This window comes from Helianthus annuus, chromosome 10 (genome assembly GCF_002127325.2).
Source record: "Helianthus annuus cultivar XRQ/B chromosome 10, HanXRQr2.0-SUNRISE, whole genome shotgun sequence".
In the NCBI taxonomy this organism is placed as follows: domain Eukaryota; kingdom Viridiplantae; phylum Streptophyta; class Magnoliopsida; order Asterales; family Asteraceae; genus Helianthus; species Helianthus annuus.
In genome coordinates this window covers 152,113,170-152,133,184 of record NC_035442.2, presented here as the reverse complement: position 1 = coordinate 152,133,184, position 20,015 = coordinate 152,113,170, and the positions used below count along the sequence as shown (strand labels likewise).

General features: G+C 36.7%; 3 protein-coding genes across 5 annotated transcripts; 2 read left to right on the top strand and 1 right to left on the bottom strand.

The window, feature by feature from the left end:
- Window positions 1-1,134: 1,134 nt before the first annotated feature.
- On the top strand, window positions 1,135-4,818 carry LOC110886052. Of its 3 annotated transcripts, XM_035978701.1 has the most exons (7): window positions 1,151-1,291; window positions 1,482-1,601; window positions 1,694-1,734; window positions 2,325-2,740; window positions 3,341-3,369; window positions 3,467-4,409; window positions 4,498-4,818. In XM_035978701.1, the coding sequence occupies exons 4-6, from the start codon at window positions 2,425-2,427 to the stop codon at window positions 4,388-4,390; spliced, it is 1,269 nt and encodes a 422-aa protein (XP_035834594.1). In that variant the 5' UTR covers window positions 1,151-1,291; window positions 1,482-1,601; window positions 1,694-1,734; window positions 2,325-2,424; the 3' UTR covers window positions 4,391-4,409; window positions 4,498-4,818. The 3 variants fall into 3 exon arrangements, with proteins under 3 accessions (XP_035834595.1, XP_021989505.1, XP_035834594.1); XM_035978702.1 differs by lacking the exons at window positions 1,482-1,601; window positions 1,694-1,734 and having other exon boundaries at window positions 1,135-1,291; window positions 3,467-4,406; window positions 4,496-4,818; XM_022133813.2 differs by lacking the exons at window positions 1,482-1,601; window positions 1,694-1,734 and having other exon boundaries at window positions 1,136-1,291.
- A 2,593-nt stretch (window positions 4,819-7,411) lies between these two features.
- Window positions 7,412-9,221, top strand: LOC110886051 (probable dehydrin LEA). Its single transcript, XM_022133812.2, has 2 exons — window positions 7,412-7,937; window positions 8,898-9,221. The coding sequence occupies exons 1-2, from the start codon at window positions 7,494-7,496 to the stop codon at window positions 9,144-9,146; spliced, it is 693 nt and encodes a 230-aa protein (XP_021989504.1). The 5' UTR covers window positions 7,412-7,493; the 3' UTR covers window positions 9,147-9,221.
- A 2,734-nt stretch (window positions 9,222-11,955) lies between these two features.
- Window positions 11,956-18,772, bottom strand: LOC110886050 (26S proteasome regulatory subunit S10B homolog B). Its single transcript, XM_022133811.1, has 11 exons — window positions 18,643-18,772; window positions 16,027-16,085; window positions 14,582-14,701; window positions 14,313-14,449; window positions 14,067-14,228; window positions 13,904-13,990; window positions 13,447-13,533; window positions 13,192-13,329; window positions 12,920-13,111; window positions 12,497-12,595; window positions 11,956-12,139 (listed from the first exon to the last, which is right to left on the bottom strand). Exons 1-11 carry the CDS (start codon window positions 18,684-18,686, stop codon window positions 12,065-12,067), a joined length of 1,200 nt encoding a protein of 399 aa, XP_021989503.1. The 5' UTR covers window positions 18,687-18,772; the 3' UTR covers window positions 11,956-12,064.
- Window positions 18,773-20,015: the final 1,243 nt, after the last annotated feature.

Here is a 20,015-nt window from a genome sequence, read left to right as displayed (position 1 = left end):
AGTATGAAGTATAAAAACTAAATTTACGCCATACACAAGTCATCGTCAAACAATAATGATAAGTTCTTATGGTGCATACCGACAATTATTCATCATATTAGGATCATTCATTTATATGAACAAAAAGATATAAGCAACCTAAATCCAAAAAAAACCTTACATTTCCTAATCTTATACCAAAATCTAGGTCTGTAAACGAACCAAATGAATCCGAACGGGGGTATGTTTGTGTTTATTCATTTAACTTTAACTGAATACGAATACAAACATATAAGCGAACATTTTTTTATCCATTATTCATCATATTAGGATCATTCATTTATATGAACAAAAAGATATAAGCAACCTAAATCCAAAAAAACCTTACATTTCCTAATCTTATACCAAAATCTAGCTCTGTAAACGAACCAAATGAATCCGAACGGGGGTATGTTTGTGTTTATTCATTTAACTTTAACTGAATACGAATACAAACATATAAGCGAACATTTTTTTTATCCATGTTCGTTCATTAAGAAAATGAGCATGTTTGTGTTCGTTCATTTAAAACCTAAACGAACACATTTAAAGCCTATACAAACACTACATGAACGTAAGAACGTTATGGGCACCAACGAACATAAACAAACAAATTTAAACAAACACAAATGAACATAACTAAACATACCATAGACAAACACAAATAAACATACTTACCATAAGTAAAATTAGAATTTTATATCAATCATTGATCAATTACGGTAATTCAATTGGACAACCTGTTTATTAATAGTAAAAAATTAGTTCTATCTATATAAGTACTTAAAATGCGCCCCTTAAATAAATATAACTACTTATCTATTTAATATAAACGAACGTTTATAAACATAAATGAATAAACAAAACATGTTTTCGTGTCCGTTCGTTTAATCAAATAAACAAAAAGATGTTAATATTCATTCGTTTAGTAAACAAATGAACTTCTTGCCAAACAAGTTCACAAATAATTAATGAACGTTCGATTCTTTTTCCGATCTACCAAAATCCTTGCAAAAACCAAGGGACCAAACAAACATAGAAAGCATAATAGAAGGATGAAAAAACAATTTATTGAAAATAACCTCTTATCAAACGGCAATCGTTAACGACTTTACAGAAATCCAATTTTGACTGTCTTCGCTCCTCCATATTCCCCCAAAGACGAAGAATCAGATTCTCTCTCTCTCTCTCTCACACACACACACACACTACAACCTTTTCTCACCTAGAACTCGCACTTTCTTTCTCTCTGGTGTCGCTAACGGAGAAATAGGTATGAAAATGGTGATATGTGCATATGTTTACATACATATGGTTATCTATTATGTATTTTGTGTACGATATATCGCACTTTTTATGCGTTTTGGTTGATTTAATGCTGTATATGTTGAATTTAATTAGGTTTTATATGTCAATTTATGTTAATTTCAGAAATTGACTCTAGTTTTAGTTTGAATCGGCAGTTATTTCGGATCTCCACTTGCTGTTAAGTGTTTGAATCGCGTGTTTTTAGGGTTACTGTGACTGATAGAACCAGTTTAAGCTCATTTGTTGTGTAAATTTACAGGTGTTATGTACTCGAGGTATTATTCTTCAATTTTTAGGGCTTTTTTTGGTATGTTTTTGTTCATTAATTTTGATAGATTATCATTATCTGTCGTTTTAATGATTTTAGGAATGATGTGAAGAAAGTTAGATTAAATGGAAGTTTTTTAGGTGAGAATTGTTGTAGTGAAAGTGAATTTTTTGGATTCATTGTTATTGAATTGGAAATTTTTTTATATATATATTTGCCCTAATTGTTTTGGGGGTTTGAAGATGTACTGTTGGATTTATAAAATCTAAACCATACTTGATTCAGAATTATGATTGGATTGGATCTAGTTAAGAAACGAATTAGTTATTCGGTTGTGTTCACTGTTCGTTCATTTATCTTCGTCTGATGAGTCATCACTGACTTAATTGGTTGTTCCCAAAGGGATAACTGTCTGTTCATTAGTAGTAGTACTATGAGTATATGCAGATCTTAAATTTGGGTACAGGGTGACATGTGTTTGATTGAAATGCTATCAGGACTTAAATATTTGTACAGAATCTGAATATAACTTTCATAAATTTTGAATGTTTTCTTTGTTCAAGCAAAGAGCATTTAATGTTTGAATTACTGTTTTATTTAGTATCTTCTCATTTCACATAAAAGCAAGTCTCCTGAACGGCCTTAGATATCGTAAAACATTTATTCACTTTTAGATATTTGGTTATTACTGTTTTATTCTTGACAATCATCGTTTTACGTGAATATTCAGATTACGGGTTCCAAAGTGGCTTGGAGCAAAACAGTTGGTATCTTATATTCTTATAGTGTCTGCTCCAAGTAGTTCTTACACATTTTGCATGTGAGCAAAGATGGGGTCTGCATGCTGTGTTGCTGCTAGAGATAGAACTATAACAAACGGATCCAATAGTGATGTTATACCGAGAAACATCAGATATTCTCCATCATGGAGTGTTAGGTGGGAAAATAGGCGGCGTGTAGCAGGAGAAGAAGCCTCTATAAATTGGTTTTCCGACGGTATTGTAACAAACGACAGGCTGGATAATAAATCTCAGACAACTGTTGGAACCGCTTATGCATCAGAAGAGGGTAGTCCGTTGGAAAGTTTCCGAAATTTGACGTGGCAAAAGTCTTCTCCTTCTGAAGGATTTACGGTTCCTCCGTCAGGTAAATTTGCTACAAATAAAAGTATATATCATGGATTCAAATTGTTCACACTTTTCAATCGAAATTTTCCATCATATCAATTATTATTATGTTATTATTTCGAACCATGTCTTATTGCTTCTATAAAAGTAGGTCTGTAAATGAACCGAACGAACATGAACAATGGCATGTTTGTGTTCGTTTATTTAACTTTAACCGAACACAAACGTATAATCGAACACATTTTTTTGTTGGTGTTCGTTTACTAATTAGTTATATTTAAATAAGTAGATAGAAAGTTTCTTTTATGTTTAATATATATATAAATATAACTGCTTATGTATTTAAATTGAAACGGACATAAACGAACGAACGTAAACGACCGGACACAAACAAATGTAAATAAACGAATGTAAATGAACGAACATAAACAGGCGTTCACGAACATAAATGAACGAACAAAACGTGTGTTCATGTTCGTTCGTTTATTAAATAGATGAACATAAACGGACTTCCTACCGAACAAGTTCACGAACAGTTTATGAACATTCGGTTCGTTTACAAGCCTATATAAAAGACATTACGTGCAATATCTCATGTTCTTTACACTTGTCCTTGCAGACCAATCTGTCTCTCAAATTACTTCAGAGGTATGTAAAACGGAGCAATTATATATTACAACAAAGCCATAAAAATTTTTATCTCTCGTTTTGTTTATATCGTCTCTTCTTTTCATGCATCACGTAGGTGAAGGATCCAAACGAAACTCAACTTGCTTCAGAACAATCTCCAACGATGATGTCATCGACACACTCGGTTTCTTCTTTTTCACCGTCCCCATTGTCGTCATCCCAACCTCATTTCCTACCCCCGTCACGATGGCACGGTCGGTCCCCGGGGCACCATTTATTGCGCCAGGTGTCAGATAGCAGAATTCCCGCAATGAAGTCACCAAACTTATCAATCTCCGAAGAGGGTGGTTCTCCATTTATGCTCCCAGGGTGGAGCAACGAGTCGAACCGTGGGTCACATGGTGGATCTTCCGATAGTTGGTCTGTACCCGCCTTTAACGAGCTTATGACAGCCTCTCACGGTCACAGAGAACGATGGTCTTTCGATAGCAGCAGAACTAGCGGCAGGGTTTCTTCATCACCGTCTGTTGATTTGCGGACATGTGGCGTGTGCTCGAAACTTCTAACCGAAAGATCGTCTTGGGGGGCCCAGAAGATTATAGCGAGTAACGAGCTTGCTGTCGTTGCCATTTTAATATGCGGGCATGTTTACCATGCAGAGTGTTTGGAAAATATGACGTCTGAAATCAACAAGTATGATCCAGCATGTCCTGTGTGTACGTTTGGGGAGAAAAAGGTTATTAAGTTGTCGGAAAAAGCTTTGAAAGCTGATTTGGAATTGAAGGCTAGGATCAACAAGAAATCAAGAAGTCGGGTGGTTGATGGTGATATGAACGGGGATGATATTATGTTCGATCATCATCATTATCATCATAAGATTAGCCCTAAGATGGGCTCAAGTTCGAGTATGAAGTCATCTGTTGGAAAGCCTTTCTTAAAGCGACACTTCTCTTTTGGTTCGAAAGGCAGTCGGTCCATGTCAGACAACAATTTCGCCCGCAAAAAAGGGTTTTTCTGGGCAAGATCGAGCAAGGAGTGACCTTACGTTGCTCTAAAAGGTAACATATAAAGATCTAAGTTGTATATGTTTATATGTTATGCTATTTTTTTTCATTCTAACAATGGTTTTTTGGTAAATAATGACAGTTGTAGGTGGATCGGACGGTTGGTCTCTCTGGAAATCTTGATCTACGGCGGTATCATTTCGTCTTTAAAGATCTCGGGTATGACTAGGATTAGCTCTCCTCAAGATACTGTAAAGCAGGGTTTGAATAACACATAATCATTGATAATCTTGATGAATATGGTATAATATATAAGTGGGGAGAAAATCAAAGTAATTGGATGAATTAGTTTCAAGTTTGTGTTTTGTAAATTTAAATTTATTTTTGTTTCTTTTTGATTTTTGTTGGCTTTCACATTTGCTTTGCTGACAATAATATCAGTAGTTGCCAAAGTTTCATGATTTTTTCATTTGCATATATTTATTACTCATAGATTTATGTACTTAAATCTGGATTTTATTTGTATGTTATTAATTGATACAATGATACGACTTCTTATAATATAAACAGTAATAGTTATCAATAATAGGTCGCATGTGTAGGGGTATAAACAAGCACAAGCCCGAGGTAATCTAGCAGAGCCAAACAAACAGGTTTTGAATAACAAACAGTTAATGATAATGTTGATCAATATGGCATAATATATATGTGGCTGAGAGATCAAAGGAATTGAATAGATTAGTTTCAAGGTCTGTGTTCGGTAGATCGTATTATGTTATATCATATATAATTATGTAGTTGAAAATCTGGTTTGTCTCTGTTTCAGACAAGAATTAATGCTATTTAATGCTTAATTTTTATTATTATTTCGTTTTTTTAATATTAATTCAAACAACTAGCAGCTTAGGTGTGCCCGACCGCGGGGTGGGCGGGGAGGACCACCGGTTAGGGCCTGATATTTCGATGGACACGTTTTTTTTTTTTAATGAAAAAACCCGATATGTATATGTAAAATATTTCTTTAATAGGGTATACCTATACAAACAAACACCAACATAGGTCCTCTTAGGCCATGGGGTATGGTGGGGCTTGGGTTGGGGTATTTGTTGACACGTGGAATGGGAGCCCCCCACCACTCAAACCCACGCCCATGGGGTATGGTGGGGCTTGGGTTGGGGGTTTGGGTTGGGGGCATGAGTTTGGTTTGGCCATTGAGAGCCTGCCATGTCACTTACTAGCCCGCCCCACGCCCGGCTTCAAACCCACGCCAATGGGGCCACGCCCAAACCCACGCCCCAACCCAAGCCCCCGGGGTGGTGGCTTGGGCGTTTTCAGCCAACCCACGCCCCAACCCAAGCCCTATACCTCATGGTCTTACAAAACTATTTTTATGGTTTAGATTAATACCTATACAAACACCAACATAGGTCCCATTTGGCATTAGGTTTAGACTTTTAGTGAACCTAATACCCAATTTCGTTAAGGCCTAAGGGCATATTTTTTCAAGCTCGAACATGGTACACTAATTCTCAGGGCCGGCCAACTAAACCGAGTTTGAACTTGAGTATTTTTTTCGAGCTCCGGTCAGATTTGATTTGTTTATTATTTATTGAGTATTTAATTATTATATTTAAATACATATATAGTTATTTTGTAACTACAGTTTTATGTATATATAACATATTATATATTATTTAGTTATTTTTGTCAGGCATTAGGTGTATTTTTTTATTATATTAAAATAAATTATTATATTTATATAAATAATAACGTCGTTTAGACTCAAGAATCTAGTCAAAAGATATATGAAGCTTAGACTCATTTATCTGATGAGTTTTGTAATTAGCATAAGCATGTGTTGTTGATGGAAAGCACGCTAAGATCATATGTGTAGTCGGGGTGTCCTAGTAGGTCGTTTTTTCTCTTCATATACGGACATCTTTCCTCCATGTCTCTTCAATCGGCCACCTTTTCCTTCACATTCAACATTGCTAAGATATGGGTTATGCTAGTGCTTAATAGTTAATAACTTAGTGTTCATAAATTTTATCTTCAAATAACTTGCTCTCCTTTGTCGAAGTCCGTTGATTCACGTTGCCCATGAACCACCCATTACGGATGGTTTCAGTAACACAATACGCATAACTAATACATACATCAAGTAACTTCTATGGGTTCACAAAACAAGAGTAGAGAGACGTAATAAGTTACTATAAAAAGGAGTTGTTTGGTGTGTGTAGCTAGTGTTGGTAATTCTACCTAAAAGTATTTCCCGGCACCATACTCAAAACTAACGATTACACGCTGAGTATTAACACCTCAAGACATTGTAAGAGCAAGTTTTGAACAAAGTGGTTTCTTACTTTTTGAGAGTAAAAAACCGAAATGGTTTCTATCTTATATAGAAGTTTTACATTTTCTATCTAAATATTAAAAATTATATATAAGATTTCGTTCCAAAGTATCACAATTACGCATATTATCCATATTATTACTTTAACCTTCACGTTTTTGGTTCTTTGAATGGATGCTCGTTAGTAATTTCTGTTAATTTTTAAATAACTATTTTACCCCTTAACTAAAAAAAAAATAAAAATAAAAAGGTTACCAAACACCCCCTTTTCTTTCTCTTCTTCTATCCCGACCACCACTTTTTCCCGTAAAATGAACCAAGTAGCTAGCCACATAAATGTGTTGCTCCAAAAACTAATGCACTTTAAAAGCTTAAATATGTTTACTGTTGAATAAACAACTAATGTAACTTTTAAAATTGAGAAATAAAAAACGAAAACCATGATGTAAACAATCCGTATAAATAATTAATTCCATTCTTTTATCTTTTCAAGTTCAACTATATCCAATCAAACACACATGAAACAATAACAATGTTTTACGGGTGACTCATGGCATACGTGGCACACAATCCCATCTTGCTCGACACATGCAATAACACGTGTAACCAAACCCCATGCAGCAACCGCCACCTTTTCTTTTATCTATTTACACTACACAAACACGACAAACACCACCCCCACCCCCATAAATAATAATAAAGCCCCAACATTCTTCTTCATTAATAATATTCACTCCCTAAAAACTTTACGTACAAAAACATTTCTATTTTCTTCAATCCAAACAATGACAGACATACGTGACGAGCAGGGCCGTCCGATTCAACTCACCGACGAGTTCGGCCACCCGGTTCAACTCACCGACGAGCATGGTGTACCCATCCACATCACCGGTGTTGCCACCACCGTTGGATCGGATCCTCAGGACCAGATTACTATTGGGTCGGAGCTTCATAATAAGAAGACGCATGATCACGCGACCCAAACGACCGTGGGTGAGGAGATGCATGGGGGGACCCACTTTGCTCCGACTCCACTTGATTATGTGAAACATGGTGCTGGTGCGGTTGCGGGTGCTGGGGCCGCGACGGTGGGTGCGGTGGCTGGAGCTGGCAAAGCGGCTACCGGTGCTGTTACTGGCAGTGCGGCACCGGGGAGTCATACCCAGCAACATGTTGCTGGGGATGAGAAGAAAGAGCTACAACGGTCTACGAGTTCTAGCTCTGGTTCGGTAAGATAAAAATTTCGAGCCCTTTACTCGAAACACGTCTATAATATATTTAACTTAACATGAATTAAATGACTTAAGTATGCAAAGTCATAGTCGTTAAAACACCTTGGTTTTGGAGGGGAAAGTAGTGGGTTCAATTCTCATATACATGAAAGAAATTAGACCTTGTATAAGGAAAGTTGGAGAACTCGCTAGTTGCTCGGTTGGTGAGGTGAGGACTAGCGACTACTCGGGATTAATCGGATCAGGTTTTTTATATGTGATATTCAGTTTTATGTATACATATAATTTAGAAAAAGTATATCATATAATATGCCTTCACGTATGCAACGTACGTGATGGCAAGATCGCATTTTATGTTACCAAAAAGTGAATCACACATAAAAAAACCAAATATTAAAAAAACCAATTATCGCGTTTTATAAAAAATCAAAATCCGCTTGTTCAAAAAAAAATCGCATTTTGATATTGCTTCTCGTTGGGTAACGTACTTTAAGACAATTTTTACAATAACCGGGCCTCTGCACATTTATATACTTAAATATAACATTTATATACTTAAATATTTTAAGTAGCTTCGACCGGCCGACTAGGTCGGACTAAGCCCGACTAGAGCTGACTAGCGATTGATGGACTGATTAACGAAAAATTACTCAGTTACTGACGTCGCCGACTAGTCGCGATTTTAACCACACATGCATGTAACCAACACAACTTACTTTTTTTTTCTTTTAAAATAAAGTAATACGACTACGTGTAGATAATCTAGCGTTACTGATTTTAAAGTAATATAAAATCTCCTACACATTACTTATTCGTTGATTCTATGCATAATTAACTCATAAGATCGGAAAAATAAAATGATTTATTTTGTTACATGTAATATATAATAATTAAACTGTTGCTTGTTTTAAATGTTTCGGAGGGAGTAAATAATGTTAAAATAAGTGGTGGTTGCAGTCGGAAGACGATGGACAAGGAGGGAGGAGGAAGAAGAAAGGTTTGATGCAGAAAATAAAAGACAAGCTTCCGGGACACAGCGACAAAGCCGCACACAGCCCCGGCACCACCGACACCGACACTAAAGTAAGTGAGACCAAAGTTGGTACCGCTGCTGGAAGACCAGTTACGGTGGAGCACCATGAACAAGAACACCAAAAGAAAGGTTTCTTAAACAAGATTAAAGACAAACTTCCCGGCCATCATTAATCATCTTCCTTTTTACTGTTTTAGTATGTGTGTTCTATTTGTGTGTGTAGGTGGATTCTGTTTTTTTTTTTGTTTGTTTTTTTTTTCAGTTTCTAGATGGTTTGAGTTTTGTGTTTTATTTTTTCGTCTTTGGATTATATAATTATTATATATTTTTCCTTATGGAATTCACAAGTATATAATATGTTTTTAATGTTTATTTATACTTTAAATATTGCATGATGAATATTTACCTTATGATGACTGGTTATGATCCGTTAAATTAATAGCTTTGGTTGGCCATTTAGAAAGTCGATTTATATAGAAAGACCAGCTCCCAGAATTCTATTTTATCCAAACGAAACAATATTTTTATGAGGTAATTCGAATAATTTATTTTATTTATGAGTACTTAATACGTCACCTGAGTTACGCACATCTCGGAGGCTCTGACGTTTGCTCAGTAGTTGAGAGTATGTAGTTTTCGTATAGAAAATTTTGGGTATATACGTTTTCGACCCTCCGTTTTATAGAAATTTTTAGGTATATACGTTTTTGACCCCCTGGTTGGAAATCTCAAGCTTCGTCACTGGCTCCCGAGCAATCGTGGCTTTATCAATTTTGTGAAACCCAAGAGTCGAGTCTATTACCCCTCTCCACGAGTAGAGTAAGTGCAGTAACATGTTGAGTAATTGTGGCTTTATCAATTTTGTGAAACGTTCACTTTCTGATGAGATAGTTGAGGTCAAAAGAATGTCATGAGTTCGAATTATCAAGAGTTTCAGATTACTTGATGTTTCGGATTACAAGATGTTCCGGATTATTGAGTTAGTGTGTGTTAAACTTGTTTCCCTAAGCTACATAGAGAGTTCCGTGTTATTAGGATTATCTGGAACTTGTGATAAATTCAGGATATGTTGGTTTTCTTATAAATACGGATTTAGTGTGTTAGTAGAGTAGTTCTTGGCAATGTTTTCATAACCGGACCGGACGTTGAACCGGTCTTCTTACCGGTTCAATGGTCCAACCGGTCGGATCGGACGTAATGGAAGGTATCATAAATATTATAAAAATTAATAAGGTTAAATCTGAAAAAAAAATATATAAAAAGCCGGTCCAACCCTTCCAAAAAAACCGGTCCGACTGGCCGGTCCGATCCGGGTCTGAAAACACTGGTTCTTGGTTAATTCTATTGTGATAAAGAGTGAGAGTTTAGAGAAAGTGTGGGTGACCTAAACCAGGTTGGTTAGATGTTTACTCTTTCAGTGTAAATATGTAAATATGTGATAACTAATTATAAAGAGTTTTCTATATCTTCTATACTTTCTATCTAGTTTTATGTTTACGTCTTGAATCAAGTGCAATATTTTGGTGTTCCTCATCGATCCAAGGGGTTATGGGGACTTCACAAGTAGCTTTACAATAATGAAACCAACCAGCAAAAAAACATTAACATTTGCGTACAATAGATTCGTTAATGGTCATTGTTGTAATTCCGTCGAGTCATTATTGTAATTCTGTTTGCGGTCATTGTTGTAATTCCGTTTGGTAGAGTCGTAATTCTGTTCCGGGCACAATAGAGATAGTTGTATATTCGATAGTTGTTCAAGAGTAAAATCTTAGTTTTTTGGTCACTGAGGCCTCCTAAAAAATCTATTAAATTCAACAAGTTGAGTAAATCCTAGTTATATAATTCAACAAGTTGTTCCAAAGAATTTAGTCAATCCAAAACATCTACTAAATTCAACAAGTCATCTATACGACTAGACTCATACACCTCTCCAAATCTCCATTCCTTACGCAAATTGGGATACGAGTCCAACGCCAAACTCTTTTCTAGAGCACAACCTTTGGACTATTAACACTATGTTCCCGAGTCATTTATCGGGGGGAGGTGAGGGGAGGGGAAGGAAAATTTTCTCTCCTAATCTCTCCAATTTGGGAGGATGAATATATGGTCATATTTGGTCATATTTTCTTCCCTTTTCCCTCCCCTCCCCCTGTTAAATGAAACTTGGGAACATGATTTTTCATATTTTCATCTCTTTTCCCTCCCCTCCCCCTGTTAAATGAGTCTCGGGAACAGAGTGTAAATCACAATTAAATGATAAGATGGTGACGCCAGCACGTGGTGGTCGGGGAAGGTAGTGCCCAACCACCAACATCTAGCGAATATCTATAGCCAATGGCTCTTGGTTGATCGCATTTCCCAACAAACAATCTGCCCCACGGGCACATAGCGCGATAGACCAAACTAGGACGGGTATTATGTGACATGCTCAAACTAGGAGCGAATACCCGTTTACCTCAATGAGAACGAATTTTTGTTACATATGCAGATTGTTTCTGATTGTTCCAGCAAGGCGTTCCAAACTGATCCTAGTAAGGTCTTGTGCTTCAACATTACCCAAGCTTATGAACAAGGGGGAGCAGATTAAATTCATGAATCACGAGAAACGAGATCAATTATATATTTGAATGAAAGTCATTTGTTCTATTGTTGCTGCTTGTATTACTGAAAAATTAAGATTGCGTAGATGCGACGCTAGGCAATCACTAAGATTAACCTATAACCACTCGAAAATTTGCCAAGTCAAAACGATTCCAAATGGTCAGCACTACCAACCAAAACAATCTTCTGAGAACATACCACCGCCACCAAAGCCGTCATTGTTGTCGCCGACTTGCCTCCACGCCGCGCCACAAAAAAAAATTATAACAGGTGAACCCACTTTAATACTTGATTAAAAACTCGTTTCAACCCACCCATTCTGGTTAGAACCTGTTTGACCCGACCTAACACTGCCTGCATTGTCAGGCTTCATAGATATGACTTGAATAATTTCCATATTTTTTCTGATTTCTAATATGATTTGGAAGATTAAATAATGAATCTTTTACAATATAAGTGTACACTGCAATAATCCATTTGACAGTTCTTACTCCTTCCCAAAATCAGCATTGTAATGAGCGCTCGACTCCAGCTTCTTAGCCTCGTTAAGTTTACGAACAGCCTGATACATTCACAAACATTAAACCTTTATCCGTAAGCAAACAAACAACATACTAATGAACACTGACATCCACAATTGACAGTCTTTTGTCCATCTTTTTTAATTCTATAAATGATCAACGTAAAATAAAAAATATACAACCCAAATCAAACATTTTAGTCAGGCGAGAAAATGTCCCTTTAACTGTAAAAATTAACTGGGTTGGAGCCAAAGGACGTAACGTGCAAGATTTTTAAACAACAAGTACAAAAGCCTTCAATTTTAAAGGCAAAGGACAGTCTTTGAAATTGAGTATAAACACAAAGAACAACTTTTGTAATTTACTCTATTTGTAATAACAGAGAAAATGTTTGTTACCTTCATGAAATCTTCGTGGATGACGTAATCACGTTCAGCACGGATTGCAGACATTCCAGCTTCAGTGCACACGTTACGAAGATCGGCTCCATTAAAACCCTAAAAGAATACCAATTGTTAAAAATTTTTAGAGTTAATTACTGTTTTCGTCCCTGTGGTTTGTTAAAAATTACTATTTTAGTCCATTAGTTTAAAAATTGCGATTTCAGTCCCTGTGGTTTCACTTTCGTAACCATTTCAGTCCCTGCGGTTTCACTTTCGTAACCATTTCAATCCATTTATTATGTAAGTACAGGGACTGAAATGGTTACGAGGTGGACTGAAATGGTTACGAAAGTGAAACCACAAGGACTGAAATCGCAATTTTTATAAACAAAACCAACTAGAGATAACCATATACGTCGACTTAAAGCCATAAAATACCTCAGCAAGCTTAACGACGGCCTCGTAATCAATTTCACCATGTTTAGCAATCCCAGCAGCATGAATTTTGAGAATTTCCGTTCTTGATTGCTCGTTTGGAAGCGGGATCTCTATTTTCCTGTCTAGTCTACCGGGACGAAGAAGCGCTGGATCCAGAACATCGGGTCTGTTTGTAGCCATAATCATTTTTACCTAAAGACGTCAATCGAATAAGATGTCATCTCTCTACGTAATGCGCGTTAAATCAACTTTCGAACAGTAAAAACATATACCTTCCCGAGCTGATCAAACCCATCTAGCTGATTCAGCAACTCCATTAGTGTTCGTTGAATCTCACGGTCAGCACTAGTTCCCTCACTAAAACGACGTCCACCGATTGCATCAATTTCATCCATGAATATGATGCAGGGCTGGAAAATCGACAAACAAGCATAAGAAGTAAGAACACGTGCTAAAACATGGACTCGAAGAAAATAGATATTTTTTCCATTCGTTAAGATGATAACGACAGAGGCTAGAAGCAATACTTGGTGATCACGTGCATAACTGAACATTTCTCTGATCAATCTTGCACTCTCCCCTATGTACTTATCAATAATGGCACTTGATACGACCTACAAACGATTTACCAAATGTTATAATAAAGAACAGGGTAAAATGCCATTTTCGTCCCTGAGGTTAAGATAGTTTTGCGACTTTCGTCCAAAGGTTTGTTTTTCCGCATTTGGATCCCAAAGGTTTGAAATTCTTGCCATTTTCATCCAGCTCGTTAACCATCCATTTTTCTCCGTTAGGTCAAAAGGTATTTCCGTCCTTTTTTCCTAACTTATAGGGCAATTTGGTTTTCACTTTATGTGAATAGAGTGAATACTCATGAAAAAGACCGAATTGCCCTTTAAGTTAACTAACAAGACGGAAATACCCCTAACTTATCTAAAAAGCATGTAAAGTTGTAAACAAACTTAAAATAGTAATGCATGGTACCTTTAAGAAATTAGCATCAATATTACTAGCGATCGCTCTAGCTAGTAAAGTCTTGCCGGTACCAGGAGGTCCATAGAGAAGAACACCCTAAGAAACAAAATACAGAAGCAATTTATTTCGGTAACTTTTACAATTCGAATATTGAAAATCGGTGAATATTTACCTTGGGAGGTTTAATTCCGACCCTTAAAAAGAGCTCCGGATTCATCAGAGGCAATTCTATGGATTCCCGAAGTTCTCGAATCTGATCTGATAGCCCTCCGACTGCTGAATAGCTAACATTACCAGGATCTTCATGGAGCATGTTATAAACAACTGGGTCAACCTGCGATGATATTAAATTTAGTGGTCAAACAATTACCGACAAAAAGAAAAATAGGTAAAAGAATCATTTAGCACGTATACGAACTTCACGAGGGAGTGCTCGCATGATAGTGAGAGTTGTCATATCAAGAACCACTCTAGTCCCGGCTGTTAGTTTTTCCTTGTCCACTTTACTGCGGCACCCGACGACGTACCTTGGACCGCTACTTGCCTTAACTATCACTGTAGCGTTGAAAGTAAGATGTATTAATTGGTTAAGAAAAGTTTGAAAATGCATTTTAGTGTTCGATGTAAGTAGGAAATTAGTATGATGCTGTTAGGAAAATGAAAGAGAATAGTGGAAATGTTATGTACGTCTTTCGCTGTCCAAAGGCCTGAGAACTTCGCCTATAATCTGCCCGACGCTTTGAAGAGACTTTAAGTCATCTTCTGTTTTGCCGTATTCTTTCTTTGTACTCCGCAGACTTTCTCTCACTGCAAACATAAAGTTATGCTATTGTTAATCTAGCATTGCAGTATACTTACAGAGAACAAAAATAAGCTACATTTCTGAAGGGATTATTATAATGCTTAAGGCATACAGATCATTGTCCAAATCCAAGTGATACTGAAAGAGCTACCAAAGATAATGCTAACAATTTAAAGTAAACAGAAAGGCTAATTAAGCAGCAAAAGCAACCGGGCACATATACAAACAAGCTAATATCCAAATTAAGACCCTGCGCCACTTGAAATTTCTAGCCTCCAACAGCATAATGTTTCCATAAGAGAAGACGCTGTTAACTTTCACTTATGATTCACCATGCTGATAAATTTTTTTATTTATGATGCTACAGTGATAGTTAAATGTCATATATACTAACTCTCGTTTCACAAAAAGAGCAACTTAAGAAATTATGTAGTGAATGCTTGTTAACAAATAACAACATTTGGACAATTATGGACAAAAGTTACTTCAGCTGCAGCCGATCAACAAGTCTGCAAAAAGAACTCAGCAAGCAAACGTAGTTTACGAGTTAAGGCACTGATGTACACAAGCTGATACATCCACATTTAGGCTGGAGGGTGTGGTATAAAGCCCCTAGGGGCTTTATCACGCCACATAAGCGCCACCTCAACGCCACGTCACATAGGGGGCTTTAAAGCCCCTTCCTTTAACTTGCATGCAATGGTTTAAAGCCCACTCAATGCCATAGTGCCCCCTTATCTTGACCAAATGCCTCGATCAAGCCAAAAAACGCCCGTTAGCACCTTAGCGGAGAGCCTTTAGCGCCCCCCTCTTAGCGGCGGTGGTATGGTGGTTGGCGCCCCGGGGCGCTATAATTGGTGAGGTGGCGTTAAGCCACACCCTGTGGCCTTAGCACCAAACTACCATGAATATCCTAGCATTTCCCATAGTTCACACAATGGTTCAACAATACTACCGCTTGATCACCCCCGACATCTACCTTTCTACAAAGCAAGTGATCCGTAGTTCAGATGATAATATCATCAAAATATTCAGCATCAATTCAAGACCATCATCAAAATACTAGCAAAAGCATTTCACCCCTAGAAACCTCCTAGATCACATAATTAGATGCTTGCTTACAGTTAAAAAACTCACCAAAATACTAACAAATCGGCCAATTGCATTTGAGAATCAAAAGCAGACGATCATAACACAAAATAACACCTGAATTTCAAAAACTTATCCAGCCAGATAGACGCAGATTAAATAAAATAAAGCAGGAAACATGTAAAGCTAAAAATGAACCTGAGTCAAAGAATTAGGTGTTGATGATGTTACAGAATCTGACCTGCTCGAACTCTGGAATCAAGCTCTTTATGTTGAAGCATCTTTTTGCGGTACTCGGTAATGGCATGTTAGGTATCAAATAGTAGAGGGGGGTCGAATGTAATAATGGCATAGTATGAGGGTTGAAGGTGTAGCTAGTCAATTGTATTAGTTGTTCATAAGCGAATTGGTTACGGGAATGAGATTAGCGAATGATTTTGAGACTTTCTTCCTCTTTCGATTCTTTCTCGTTTATCTCTCGCTCACTCGCTTGATCACCATTTTTACACGTAACAATGGTATCAGAGCTTTCTTTCCTCTCGACCTTGGGTTAGGATTTGAATTGGGTTCGAATTTCTACGGCAACAATCAAAGTTAGGGCAACAAAAGGCTTGCTTGCAGCAACACTTTGAAGCAACAGTCAAGATATACTGGTGATTGGTATCAACAACAATTCACTGAAGATTCAAGAACAAAAGATAATTCAGCAATTTATTTGAGAGACAGCAGTAACAAAAAAATCAACACATCAACTATTCAAGAACGGGGTTCATTCAGTTGAATTAGAATTTGGTGATTCAATCAGTTGAACAAGACAACGGACATTGATCAGATTTCATGATTCAGAGTAGCAGCAACAAATTGACTATGGAATTAGCAGTGGAAGAGATTATGGCACTAAGGCAAGAAGGTACGGTTAAGAACTATTGTGAGGAATTCGAATCCTTGTTAAATCAGGTTAAATATTCTGAAGAAATTAGTGAATGTTATGCTATATACCTCTTTATGGATGGTCTTGAACCAGAAATTAAAGATGTTTTCATAACATGGCATCAATATAGTTTTAACAATGTGAAAGACTACATTTCTTTAGCTTTGAAATTGGATGCAAATGAATTGAAAGATTCATTTTCTCCTTATGATCCAAATTCTTCTTTCTACGATGCTTTCAAGGTGTTTGATGTCAATGATTCAACGGGAAATGGTAGGGTTATTAGTAATGATGTTTCAAGTGAAAATGGGAATGATAATAAAACTGCAACTAAGGTGTTTGATGAAATGCCAGAAAGGTTTGGGAAAGAGATTCAAGAACTAATTGATGGTGATGATGCAAAGGAAAATGAAGAAGATAGTAAAAAAGATCAGATTCATATTAATCTTCGTGATGATGGTAAGGAAATGAATAGAGATCATGAAAAGGAACGAGAAAACCAGTCAAGAATCAACAATTGGTCAGTTTCTTTGGTCATGTTTGATGATAAAAGTAGGAACGGGGGCTGCGAATTTCAGCATATTAATAACACAAAAATGAGAGATGAATTTGCTTCTATGGTTTTTTTAGATCATACATATATGAGTGCCAAGATTGAAGTGATTCACCTAGAGATGATGCAGTTGAAGCCCGATTCCTTATTTGCGTCTGATGTAACATACATGGATGAAGAAATACAACTAAGTCTCAGATTTTGGTTTTGGACAGATACTGGTTGGGTTTGTAAAGATGGATGGAAGAAACGATTAGGTTGGATAGATATCAGGTGGAGACGGATTGAAAATTGGGGTACGAATGATGAGGGTTTTCAGGTTGTGGGTAAAAAGAACATACGGGTCAAAAATGTTTCTTTTAATCAAACTGGTGTTTCTAGTTCGAGATCTTCCTGTCAAAAGTTGGGTGTCGCTGGTTATGTTCCTGTTCATAGTTCAAAGGCTAGTTGTAATCAGCCTAATAATAGTGGAACAAGTGTGTTTAAAAGGTTGCAGGAGTATGTTGGTACTTTACTGAATGGTGCTAAAGAGGAACAAGATGAACATGAAAGTAATGATAGCAATGTGGTTGCATGGTCATTTGTTTCTAATTCCATAACTCAAAGCCAGCAGTCCTTCATTTGTATTCTGTCTCGGGTAAAAGATGCAGTTGAGATAACCTTCAAGGGCAATGACATCATGGTCAGTGTTACTTTTAGGATGTCAATTTTAGCTATTGTTAAATTGGGAAAAAATAAGCCTTTTGTAAAGACTAAAATATTACGAAACACTTTTACTTCAACTCTAGATATGGCTGGATCTTTATTACATTTTTTTAAAGTGGTTTATGCTTCTCTTCTTGGCACAAGACATGTTGCAACAGCTCATTGTGGCCGCTTTCGATTTTTGGGAAGGGGTTGTGAATTGAAAAGATTTTTGCACCTACTGTTGTTATATATGTTTGGTGTTCAGGGACTATTACTGTTAACAGTCCACATCTACAGATGTCTTTCAGTAGACAAATTTTTTCACATTTTGAGAATAGTGAATTGAAGGATACTCCTATCGCAACTTCTGCAATGTTACCATTACCTATTTTACTATGGAGGCTTAAGGTCAAGAAGCATAATGATCTGAATTTGGTTGACCTTTTTTTTTTATGATTCTTGAGGTCAAGAATCTTTTGAAGGGGAAAGTATTGTTACGTGTCAATAAATAGAGGGGGGTTAAATGTAATTGTCTATTAGTATAGGGTAATAGTGAATAGTTCAGTTGTATATAGACTCGAGTTGTGAACAGAATTGATCATCGAATGAATTGAGTTTTCCTCTTCTCTTGTGTTCTTCTTCTCTATCTTTCGATCATCTACCGTGATTACGAAATTGTTCGTAACATGGCACCTCGGCGACGAACGGCATCTTCGCCCTCACTCGTCATTGTAGATAGATGAAGATGAATGGTGGCTGGCTACAGAATCAGAATGGTGAAGAGAAGAATTTCCGACTTGTTGATCAAGAAAGAAAACAACATCCCCAACCAAATTGCAGATTGTTTATATACTTTCATTTGGTGTGTTTGGGCCCATAGTTCCAACTTATTGGGCTGAAGCCTCAAAGTCACACACTCACTCTTAAAATTGAAGTCATAAGTCACATTGATAATTTTAAGATGTTTTTCTTAATAGCAAGGCATTCTATACATATATAAATATATATAAAGAGAGATAGAGTGAAAAATAATGTGTGAATAAAATTTAGGGGCTGTTTGTTTAGCTTTTAATGAGGCTTTTAATGGTTCAGACATCTTACTTGTTCAGCACTTAATGGTTCAGATTGTTTGTTTCACGAGTAGATGTCTGAACATTAATGGTTCAGATTGTTTGTTTCACGAGTAGATGTCTGAATGGTTCAGACATTTGCCTCTGAATGGTTAAGTTTTATACTGAGTCTGAATGACTAATACCTCTAATCCGAATTGGTCAGACATTTGTCTCTGAACGGTTAAGCATTATACTGGCTCTTAGTGGTTCGGACCTCTTACTGGTTCAACACTTAATGGTTCAGACCTCTTACTGATTCAGCTCTTAACCATATAGAAGTTGCCAAACAACCCCTTAGGAGTATGAGAATAGTGAGAGTCCTATTTCTCTCTTTATGTACATAAATATATAGAATATTCACACACCTCTCTTTTCTATTTTTCTCTATGTATGTATATAAATAGATATATATATATAGAGAGATAAGGTGAAAAAAGATTGAGTAAACTGCCATTTTGGTCCCTGTGGTTTGGGCACTTTTGCCATTTTAGTCCAAATCTCAAACTTTTTACATCTGGGTCCCTGTGGTTTGCATTTTGTTGCCATTTTAGTCCAAAATTTAAAAACCCTATTTTTTGACTGTTGCAACCTCCTATTTTGTCTTTTAGTTCAGGGGCATTTTAGTCTTTTTGCTTTTCATTTATCATTTTCTTAATTTAAAAATTAATATATATATATATATATATATTAATATACACACATACATATACAATCTAATTTGCAGTTCATCTTCGTCATCGACTTCAGCTCTCTCTCTTCTCTGAACTACCACCACACCACCACCACCACCACCCCCACCACCGCATCATCCCCACCACCACCATCCCCGTGAACCTGCACACACACACTCTCTCTTTCTCTCGCCAAACACCCATCTCTCTCTTCTCTCTCTCTCTCCTCTCTGTCGAACACCACCACCACCACCGTGATGAGAACCAACATCGGAA

Bases quoted from the DNA above. Each gene is read 5' to 3' on its own strand.
- LOC110886052 (XM_035978702.1), top strand. From the start codon at position 2,425: ATGGGGTCTGCATGCTGTGTTGCTGCTAGAGATAGAACTATAACAAAC. The intron at 2,741-3,340 runs GTAAATTTGCTA...TTGTCCTTGCAG, and splicing joins ATTTACGGTTCCTCCGTCAG to ACCAATCTGTCTCTCAAATT. The intron at 3,370-3,466 runs GTATGTAAAACG...TGCATCACGTAG, and splicing joins TCTCTCAAATTACTTCAGAG to GTGAAGGATCCAAACGAAAC.
- LOC110886051 (XM_022133812.2), top strand. From the start codon at position 7,494: ATGACAGACATACGTGACGAGCAGGGCCGTCCGATTCAACTCACCGAC. The intron at 7,938-8,897 runs GTAAGATAAAAA...TGGTGGTTGCAG, and splicing joins CGAGTTCTAGCTCTGGTTCG to TCGGAAGACGATGGACAAGG.
- LOC110886050 (XM_022133811.1), bottom strand. From the start codon at position 18,686: ATGACGAGTGAGGGCGAAGATGCCGTTCGTCGCCGAGGTGCCAT. The intron at 13,534-13,903 runs GTACCATGCATT...AATCGTTTGTAG, and splicing joins TTGATGCTAATTTCTTAAAG to GTCGTATCAAGTGCCATTAT. The intron at 13,112-13,191 runs GTATATGTTTTT...TGACGTCTTTAG, and splicing joins GGTTTGATCAGCTCGGGAAG to GTAAAAATGATTATGGCTAC.